Source organism: Ciona intestinalis, chromosome 14 (genome assembly GCF_000224145.3).
Source record: "Ciona intestinalis chromosome 14, KH, whole genome shotgun sequence".
NCBI classification, from domain to species: Eukaryota; Metazoa; Chordata; class Ascidiacea; order Phlebobranchia; family Cionidae; genus Ciona; species Ciona intestinalis.
In genome coordinates, this window is record NC_020179.2 from 2,056,887 (window position 1) to 2,067,624 (window position 10,738).

The 10,738-nt window shown below is 35.4% G+C and overlaps 2 protein-coding genes across 4 annotated transcripts in view; both read right to left on the minus strand.

The window, feature by feature from the left end:
* The window catches only part of LOC100178373 (UDP-glucose 6-dehydrogenase), an 8,833-nt gene extending 3,220 nt beyond the window's left edge, over positions 1-5,613 (minus strand). For both annotated transcript variants that reach the window (XM_026837502.1, XM_026837503.1), the window contains exons 1-7: positions 4,794-5,613; positions 3,392-3,493; positions 2,818-3,018; positions 2,232-2,429; positions 1,000-1,120; positions 752-873; positions 345-465 (exon numbers count right to left, since the gene is read on the minus strand). In XM_026837502.1, coding sequence (XP_026693303.1) covers positions 345-465; positions 752-873; positions 1,000-1,120; positions 2,232-2,429; positions 2,818-3,018; positions 3,392-3,493; positions 4,794-4,952 — 1,024 coding nt within the window. In that variant the 5' untranslated portion in view covers positions 4,953-5,613. The remainder of the gene's footprint in view (positions 1-344; positions 466-751; positions 874-999; positions 1,121-2,231; positions 2,430-2,817; positions 3,019-3,391; positions 3,494-4,793) is intronic.
* Positions 5,006-7,210, minus strand: zf(c3h)-13 (zinc finger protein ZF(C3H)-13). Of its 2 annotated transcripts, XM_026837423.1 has the most exons (2): positions 5,603-7,210; positions 5,006-5,100 (listed from the first exon to the last, which is right to left on the minus strand). In XM_026837423.1, exon 1 carries the CDS (start codon positions 7,101-7,103, stop codon positions 5,619-5,621), a length of 1,485 nt encoding a protein of 494 aa, XP_026693224.1. In that variant the 5' UTR covers positions 7,104-7,210; the 3' UTR covers positions 5,006-5,100; positions 5,603-5,618.
* Between the last annotated feature and the right edge of the window lie 3,528 nt (positions 7,211-10,738).

Here is a 10,738-nt window from a genome sequence, read left to right on the forward strand (position 1 = left end):
CCCAGTGGTCACTAATGGGTTGTCCAAATTATCAGCCATACATAAAAAAAAAAGTAATCACCCACAAAGTAACATACATGGTAACTCGTAAGCTGGCACGAGGTGTTAAACCCGTGTTATAACGACTGTCGTTTTCCGGCCACGCGAGGATAAAGTAAGTTACATTCATTCATCCATTCAAATGACTTATGTAGACACAAAAACACAAAAGTCCTATTTGCCACAAAACCTATGACACGATGTCACTATGACTAACCAAAGCAGGATAAAATAAACACAATATTTGTAATTTTAAACTTTATTAACTGAAATTGTCCACCTTTAAAACACATGACAAAAATCACCTGTATCTTTCTTGAATGCGAAACCAAGCAAAGTGATCTGCTTCCCATACACAGTGTTGTACAATGAACTAACGATGTGGTTGGCAAACCTTCTACGTTGATAGTTGTTAATCTCAATAACCTGCATGAAGTATTTAAGATACATAAACTGCATGTTGTAAAAATGCACTGGTTTCTAAACTATTAGAAGGAGTTTCTCATACTACATGCTCATTAAACTGTAAAACATGTTTCAGAAGAGCCTAGTTTCAAAATGAGACAAATATAGTGAAAAGTCTATATACAGGAAATAAAAAAAAACGTACAATCAAAATAAATAGGTATATTTTACCTTTTAGTAAAAAAACCTATATATATAAAGAAAATAAATTAAAACAATACAGTTAACATAAAAATGTATATTTTACCTGTTGCCAGTAATTGGCTACTTCTGGTAGATTGAGTGCCTCACATAGATAAACGAGGTTAAGAACATCCTTCTGAAAACAGCTGCCACCAAAACCAATAGAGGCTTGAAGGAATTTATTGCCTAAACATGACAATACAGGACATTTTAGGTTTAAAAAAAAGATAAAAAAATAATGAGAAACAGTGTTTGAAACAGCGGCAATAAAATACATATTAATAATACATTGACATATCTATTTGAACTTACCGATTCTTGAGTCTTTTCCCACTGCATTGGCCACCTCACCAACATCAGCACCAGTAGCTTCACAGATTGCACTCATAGAGTTAATACTGCTAATCCTTTGGGCGAGAAAAGCATTTGCTGCCTAGAAGAGCATATTCATGCGTTAATTTCGTTTGAGGTAATTTTGTAACTGTTTTTTTCCTAATTTGTTTCTTACAATTAATTAATAATACAACAATAAAATTCACATTAAATTAGTTTTTTTTTTTTTTTAAAGTAAAAAAAGTAAACATATTATATATATATATAACTGAAACAAAATTATGAAGGTATAAAAAAGGAATAGCTTAAAAAGAACAGGGATAATTATGGTAAAATCACATTACGTGCCAGGCTGCCAGCTTAATACATCAATAAGATGATTTCATTACAGCCATGTGCTATATTTTATGTGGGTGGGAAATGTGAATAACATAAGAATATCACCTATCTGTTAAATCAAATCAATTAACCATGACACAACCCAGTCCAAAGTTTGAATTAGTAAGTCACAGTTTGAAAATTGCGAATCGTTTTTACAGTTTTTGTCTAAATTGCGACAACATTGTAAAGCTTATGATAAAAACTATTCACAACTGTAAATATAATACTGCATATATTCAATTAGTTCTAAAACTCCCATATTTCAAAACATGAATGCTTTAATCGCTAGGGTGACAAAAATATTCAACATGTGCATTTGTACTGTGTTGTAAACATAATACATGTTATTTAAATGCTATTTTGAGCTATAAATCAAATATTGAACATTACATGAGAATCTGTTTTCTGTTGAAGCAAACAATACTAGGTTAAAAGATACAAAGTTTTTAATAAGCTACTTCTGGATTAAGGTAAATATCGCTCAATCAAAAGTGAAAAGTGAGGTTTACATCATACATGGCTGATTTGCAAGCGTACTTATGTGTGAGATCCTATGTTACGAGTACAGACTGTATAGTACATTCAGGATTTTCATTTCTTCCCATACCACTAATCTTCACTGGCATTTTAAAGACCTTGCCTAATAAATTGAAATATGATTTTCCTAGATTGGTTATTTTATCCAAGGTCCTACGTCATGGCAATGCATGGAACCTGGAATTTAGTCCAGAATTACCACATTGCACATTAGCTCAACTAAATTACACGTTATATAGAACAGTGTAGAGAATCTACATTCAATAGCATTTCCAACAGAACCCCCTACTCACCAATTTTGATAGCTCTGATGACCAGGTATTAGTTTTAATGATTTTTTCCGGGTCAACCCAGTTGGCATAAATTTCTGCAAGAGCATCAACTGCAGCATTTCCCTCCGGTGACTTTTCTCCACCAATTAAAACACGATCTGGGTTGACTAGATTTTCCACAGCAGTTCCTTCAGCAAGGAACTCAGGGTTGGATAAAACCTGGTTGAAATCATGCTCTAATTTATTTAACAAACACAGCGTGCTAGTAGTACTTTGTGTGTAACTTGTAACTTCTTACTTTATCCCCACGCGAAAAACAACAGTGTTTTGTTTCATACACCTCGTGCCAGCTTACGAGTTACCAAGTATGTTACTTTGTGGGTGATTATTTTTGGAGGGAGTTTTTATTTTTTTATGTGTGGCTGATAATTTGGACAACCCATTAGCAACCACTGGGTTGGACTTGGAGCAAGTGATGTTTCTGTCAATCTGTTTATTATTTTTGTTTTATGTGTGTGCGTGTGTGCTGCTAAAGTGCTAAATATAGTTGAAAAAATAAAAAAATAAATAACAAACAACAGCAGAATTAGAGCAATGTAAAACCTACTTGATAAGAAGTGCTTGACTGTTTATTCGAGCTTAGGATAGAACTGATGCTAGCAGCAGCACGCACAGGAACCGTGCTTTTTTCCACCACAATTTTAAAGCCAGTTGAAACAGCAGCTATATGTCGTGCACATGATTCTACATATTTCAAATCAGCAGCTCTACCCTTGCCAATACCATACGTTTTTGTTGGTGTATTAACCTGCCAAAATTTTCTTTGTTAATTTTCAGTGAAAAAAGACTTTAAAAATGGCTATCACATATAAAAACTGCCACAAATATACCTTTTAAAAGCCACAGCTTATGGTAGGCCAGTGCAACTATGGCATACAATGCCCAATACTTTGCTACATAGTTTGTGTAAACAGTTAAGGTCTGGGGTATAGGGTATTTCACACAGGAGTTTAGGTTTTTGTAGTACGTCATACGTACCACACAAGTTTTTGATTTTTGTTAAGTGTATGAACTTTGTAAGAAAAAGTCTGATAGTTATAATACGACTTTGCCTTTTTGATACTAAGACCGCTATGCTAAAAACTTAGCCATAATGTGTGTAATGAAATAAGTAAGCTTACCGAAATAAAAATGAGGTCTGCTGATTTTATTGCATCATCAATATTGGTGGAAAAGAAGAGATTTTTCCCTCTATGTTTCTGTACAATTTCATCAAGACCCGGCTAAAATTGAAAATAGAATTGTTGTATTATTTAAAGATAATGAATCAGAAAGACTTCAGAAAAAACAGAAAACAGTAAAACACACTTTACAGAAATAACAATGTGCTTATATAATATAATATAATAACTTCTATTTGTCTCTTCGATTACGGTAGCGAAGATTTAGAAAAATGTTAAACGAAAAGACAGGATAATATAGCGACAAAACAACAGTTGTTAAAACACGCTTACAGTTAAAAACATATTTACATTTAGTTGGAAGAAAATAAGCGTGGTCGCTACACCTAAAGTAATACATTGTGCATAACGTTCATTGTGTCTCTATAACGGAACCATAGACGCTTCAAGACAATGAAAGGAACACCATTCTAATAAAGCTGTCATACTACAATTAATTGCAGGATATTCATTTGAGCATTGTAATGAATATTGATTATGTTAAGCACATTCACGCAACATACAAAACAAACTAAAACACAATAGCGGTATGTAATCAATTGTTTGCATTATATATTGTGCTGTAAAGACATGTCAAACCATATCCCTTCTGTTCTATTGTTTTCCATAACCCTATTATAAAACACTACACTGGCTGTAGAACCCTTTACCATTTGGTTGTTGTGTACTCGTCACAACTCGTGTTTTGAATATTTTACATACAGAAGTTATAGGAACCTTGCTGTTTCTACAAACGCAGCATATATATATATATATATTATGTATTGCACAGAATAGAAAATAAATACATATTAAGCAATAAGACCACTTTAAACAGTTAACACAGAATTCATGAATGACATTGAAATCTAAACACATTGAAATCCTATTTAATTAAACTAACAAACAATCCGCCCATACGCGTATTTAAAAGACAAAATATTGGAGCCAACAGGAGAAGTCTTTACAATCAGACGTATTGAACAATTGGAGCTGTTTCCAAATTTCAATCAAATGAATGAATAGCCTATGCAATTTCAATGCAGGGCATATGCTATGATTCGAATACCTCATAAACACATCGAACAGTGCTTTTTCGTCTAAAATGTTTTCGTTTGCTAAAATGCAAACCCACACTAACAGTAGAAGATAATACAAATGAGTGAATGTAACTTGCTTTACCCTGCTGTGGCCGGAAAACGAGTCGTTAAACGTGGGTGTTTTGTTTCATATAACGCGTGCCAGCTTTCGAGTTAGCAAGTATGTATATTATTTTGTGGGTAATTGATTTTTGGTATATTATTTTTGGGAGGCAGTATGTTTACATAAATATATATATATATACATAAACAACATAAAATACCTCATAAATTGGCAGTTGGTCTGAATTCCATGCATTAATACGAGCCTTGTTCAAATCAACCACTGTTACTTGTATATCTGGACACTTGCAAGCCATTACCGAACAGGTTGGACCACCAACATAACCAGCACCAATACAACATATCTTTTTTACCTTCATGATTTTAAAAAGGTTGTAGCACCGTTTATACAACTAACTAACAATTTCTAAACCTTGGGGCAACACAGAAACAGATTAGATTAAACGCAAAAAAATTAAATAGAAGTTCCGCAGCACTTAAAAAGAGTAAGTCCACATTCCACAGTGTCTGGATAAAAACAGAGAGATTAAAAGATTTCTATATAATATCCTAACTACAGGAGGTCAAAGTCTATCTGTATTTAGGTTTTTGCTTATAGCAGTTAACAGGCATTTAATTTTAAAGGCTATGAAAAAGCTAAGTTCACGGTGACAGAGAGAAAAGTACTAAAACATTGGCTGTTTTCTATGATAAAAGAGACATCCTTAGTAGTAAAACTTGGTACACGCACTTGGCAAACAAAAAAAGGGGCCACAGTTGTTTACCATGGAAAAATAAATGGTTCAGCGTTATAACTGACCTCCATAAGTATATATGCATGGTAGGCGTGGCAAATAAATATTTATAAACAATTTGTAAGCGATGAGATTAACGGGTGTGGTATGTAGGTTTAGAAGCCTTGCATATTATATTTCTAAACCTGGGTATGTAACTTATGTTATGCAATATTTAAAGAACATTTAAAAAACAAAGTTTTATGCTTTTTGCTGTTAAAAAATAGAAAAACAACCTGAAGCTTTTATCCATTAAGGTGATCTAAGTTTTGACTTTTTTTTCTTTTTCGACTTGTGTTTTGGTGAAGTGGTGTCTTCAGGTTTTCTCTTCTTATGCTTTTTGTGGCTTTTTTTAAATGGTTTGTGTGACCTGCGCTCATTTTCATTAGAAGATTCATATTTTGAAGACTTGTTATGGTCAGGACTGTGTCTTGCAGATCTTTCGGACTCGATTCTAGGTAAAGGTCTTGAAATTCTGAAGGAAAGTCTTTTGTTTTTATAAAGACCCTTTCTGCCTCTTGTACAACTACCACTTCTATCGTTTGACCTTTTATCAGCAAATACATGAAGAAAATTGCAATGTCCGCCACGTGGGCATGGTCGACCTGTACAATACAAGCCACATATGGCAGAAGACCAACTTAAAATAGTAACATACATGCACTGCAGCAGTTTACCACCATAAAAACGACCATTCAAGCTTTGAAAGGCAGTTTCAGCTTGAGAAACTGTGGCATACTGTACATAAACATTTCCGCGCAAATGTTGGTCTCTGTTACAACAGACTTTTAGCTGTTCCACATGACCAAACTTGTTAAACTCTGGAAATACATCATCATAAAACACCTCAAAGTCCTCATACAGGTCTTCATCACTGTGTTCCAATGCCAAATCACTGCTATCCCCATGCACATTCGATCTGCTTGCCCTAGAAGCAATGTCAAACGCAAATGTATTGAACATAGAAGGCAGTAGCAGTGTACGACTGCTAGTAGGTTTTTCGTGCAACTTTGAACAACTGTCCCCAAACCTACATGCTCCTACCCGCTCAAAGAAATAACACGGCTCTCTTTTATCACAGTTAAGTTTGCTGTCATCTGAAATACTGGGTGCAGAAGTTTTGGGATTATTAAATGAGGTTGTAGGTAGTGTTACTTGTTGATCCGATCGCTTTGCATCATCAGTTAAATAAGGGTTGTGCCACTGCTCAATTTCAGCATCTAGAGAGTCCAGAAACTGAGAAATTTCTTTCTCCTTTAATTCCGCATCAGAATTTGACACCAATACAGTTTCTGCTATACTACTATTTTCAGTTTGCAGCGTTTCAACATATTCAGTACCTTCATCCTTTAAGTCAGAGTTATTATTTATAACTGGCAAAGTTACAGCAAGTACATCATTTATGGCCTTCAAGAAAGTGGGATCTGCAGCTATAATCTCTAATGTAGGAACGAGGTTAAATTGATGATGAATTAAAGTTTTATGGTTACCGTTTTCCTCCGGAGTTGTTTCAAAAGAATCTAGTGTACCAATGTCAGTGCCAGAAATATCGCACCTTTTTGAAGTCTCCGCAGCTGCGATTCTGCGTTTGATTTTTCGCTTGGTCTTTTTGATAAATTTTCTCCTCTCCTTGTATTTCAAAGTCACTGAGCGCATCAAGATCTGATCCCAGTTAACAGCGTCCATGCTCACCAAAAGTAAGGCAAATATTCTGTTTATCAGGCTGTAAATACACATTCATTGGATAATTGGTGCCAGAAGACTGGATTTTTTTTTGAATAAATAAGTGAATGAATGAATGAATAAATCTTACTTTATCATCGCGTGGCCGGAAAACAACAGTCGTTATAACACGGGTGTTCATACACCTCATGCCAGCTTAAGGGTTACCATGTATGTTACTTTGTAAGTAATTTTTTTTTATGTTTGTCTGATAATTTGGACAACCCATTAGTGACCACTGGGTTGGAGCAACTGCCGTTAAGTGTCTTGCCCAAGGAGTCAAGGACACATACGGCATTAATGGTAGCAGCAACGAGCCTTGAACCCATCGCCTCTGGGTTACAGGCAGGCGCGCTAACCACTTTTCCACGGCGTTGTCATTTTTTAAAATAAAAGCATAACAAAAATCAAGAAAATACAGGACAAATCAGAAAAAATGGCAGCCCTTAATTTTTTTAATTATAAATTTGCACTCTTGTCATTTAAAACAAAACCAGCTTTATTGTATAACAGTTGTAAATGATGCGTCATCTGCGGAAAACCAGCCACGGATACGGTAGAGATACGGTGCGTAGTGCATTATCGCTGTACCTTGTTTACACATGGGACTATACAAAGAAGACGGAAAATTTTTTCCGCTAGAGGCGGTAATTATTTAAATTAAAAAATACGGAAAAACGAACAAAACAGCAATACAAAGTGTTAATAAGTGTAAAACAAATTAATTAAATAATAAAAATACCTTTCTAAATACATAAAACACTAGTAAGAACATATTTCCCACATTAGGTCGGTTATATACGCTCTTTCGTAGTGGTTACTGTCGTCGAATCTGTGGTGTAGCGGTTTGCGTGCGGTCGTAAACTCTCTTTGTTTCATTTTTACCGGGTTCGAGTCCCGCACAGTGGAATACTTTTTTTATGTTTTTTTTCAAGTTTTTTTTGTTTGACGAGTTTGGGGTTAGGAGTTGGGGGTTAGGGGTTAGTGTTAGGGGTTAGTGTTAGGGGTTAGTGTTAGGGGTTAGGTGTTAGAGGTTAGGGGTTAGAAGTTAGGGGTTAGTGTTAGGGGTTAGTGTTAGGGGTTAGGGGTTAGGTGTTTGTGTTAGGGGTTAGGGGTTTATATCTTATGTGTATAAACCGTGAAACTAACTGCTCCCCATAAAATAGAGAAACGAATTTGTCATCGCCTCCTAGCGGAAAAATTTTTCCGTCTTCTCTGTATAGCTCCATGTCTTGTTTACATATACTAGAATAGCAATAGGCAACCAAAAAACGTATATATCAGCAAAGTAACAGGCTTTTAACACAAACTATGGTGCTAGTAAAGAATCCCCCCACCTTATTTGCTAACCACTAACCCCTAACTACTACCACCCTAACCTAACCGTTAACCCACCCGGCCACCCATAACCATTAACCACCAACCTCTTACACTTTCCACCAGCCTATTCTGCTATGTGCCGGAGAATTCTTCACTAGTGCCCGAACTATTGCTATATTATCGCTATTAAGTGTACGCTATACTAAGATATAGACCCGGATTTCTCTGTACATATCAACTTTAACGGATAACAATAAACATACGAACAAAATCTGCACTCATAAAACGAACGCATATTCTGTTGGAGGAGACGTCGTACTGTTCATTAAGTAGGCCCACAGAAATAAAAAAGGATAGAACGCGCATCTCCAATGTCGGCAAAGGAGAGAGGTGATACACTCTCTCTCTTTCGCGGGTCGTTCCCGTTTACTATTGTAGTCAATGGAGTCGATGACGTTTTATGTAGTTTTTCTTCGTTTTTTGACTTAATTTAAAGTTATAGTGTAAAACAACTATTTTCTAATATATATATATTTCTTACAAATCGTTTGTTTAAAATTTTTAACTATTTTTTTTAAATAATTAAATTTCCTAAACAAGTGGTAAACTGTAAGCGTTACCCTACTAAATAACTAAACTGGCCTAATAAACTTGAATAGTTGGTATAGTTTTTAAAATAAACAGGTAAAACCTTCCAAAAATACTATGCGCCTATCTTTTACAATGGAGACGAAGGAAAATGGGGACGGAGTTGGCGGTCACGTGATTAGAAAAAAGAATATATCACGGTTTTGGGCAGTTGCGCGTTCTACTCTTTTTTATTTCTGTGAGTAGGCCAACCGAAACCATTTGCCTTTTTCGTTGCTGGGCGAAGAGGAGAGAATAGCTTACGTTTGTACACGCGGCCAATCTTGAAATATGCATTACGATATGCGGCTGACGAAGTCTGAGAAATACTGGGTAATTCTTTCTACCGGTCTTGGGTGACTTATAGCTAAGGGCGGTCTATAAATGTTTATATGCGGGCTCTGCTATGAGCCAAAGTATGTTGCATATTCAAATAAAGTATAATAAACATTTATCTGACGTACAGGTGCTACACAAGGCGGTTTCCGGTTTCTAGATTCTTATAGCAGTCAACAGATTTTGCCTGCAGCAGTAACAACTTGCTGTGGAATTCTATTCTTAACCAGAAATCAACGACAAAATGCAATGCTTTACGCAACCATGTTATTACAACAGTTAAAATGGTAAAAAGTTTAAGTCGCAGAAATTAAAACAGCATTTTTGCAACCGCCAACCCATGTGCCGTAAGCTGACTTCAATGTTATCCCATTCCCAACCATATTACAATGTTATCCCATTCCCGACCATATTACAATGTTATCCCATTCCCTCTCCAGATACAGAGAGCACGAGGGATTTTAATACAAAACAAAACACGAGAATATATAGTAGGGTATAGTATTGGGTAAAGTGAGACATCGGAAACTACAGTGTACAACATCAATTATGCCAAGAAATTTGATGTGTCCCACTTTACCCCGCCTGATTGCGAATCGCTTAAACAGCATTTAGTGTGCGTTCAATATATTTTAATACAAGTGTTCCCAATTAATAAATATATGATAGTACGATTCCATTGTATCACCTAAAGTCATCGTAGATTTTAATCTTTAAAACACGAGGCAATGTGTAATTATGTGTCCTAATTTCCTGCATCTCACTCTACATTTCACAAAACAAAAGACAGGAAATTTACGTTGCAAGATTACAGGAAAACACGCAAAACCTAATTGTGGTATTGTATTAAGAATTTGTAGTGTTCGAACACAAATTAAAACAATATATCCTGCAAATGTTTTGTGATTTGTTGTTTTGTCTTTTTTGCCATCGCTTATACATTATCTTCGAAAGAGTTACACATGGTTTGCGAATCGCTAAGTTACTTTCCGCGTGTCTTAATAATATATTTCCTTTCTCACCAAATTTTTCTCACCAAGAAACACAGTGCTTACTTCTTCTTTTTAAAACTTGACCCGAACACCAAAACCGCAACGAAAAAAAAGCACTAAAAAATCCCAAAATTACTGCTTTAAGTGGCTGTCTAGCGCCACCAGCTGACATATTAAATGTAACTTACTTTATCCTCGCGTGACCGGAAATCGACAGTTGTGATAACGCTTAGCACCAATGTAACTTTTTGGTTGATTGTTTTATTTTTGATTTTTTTATGTATACCTGACAATTAAGATAACCCATTAGTGACCACTGGGTTTGAACAACTGTGTTGGCCACAGGACACATAAACCCACAATGGTAACAGCAAA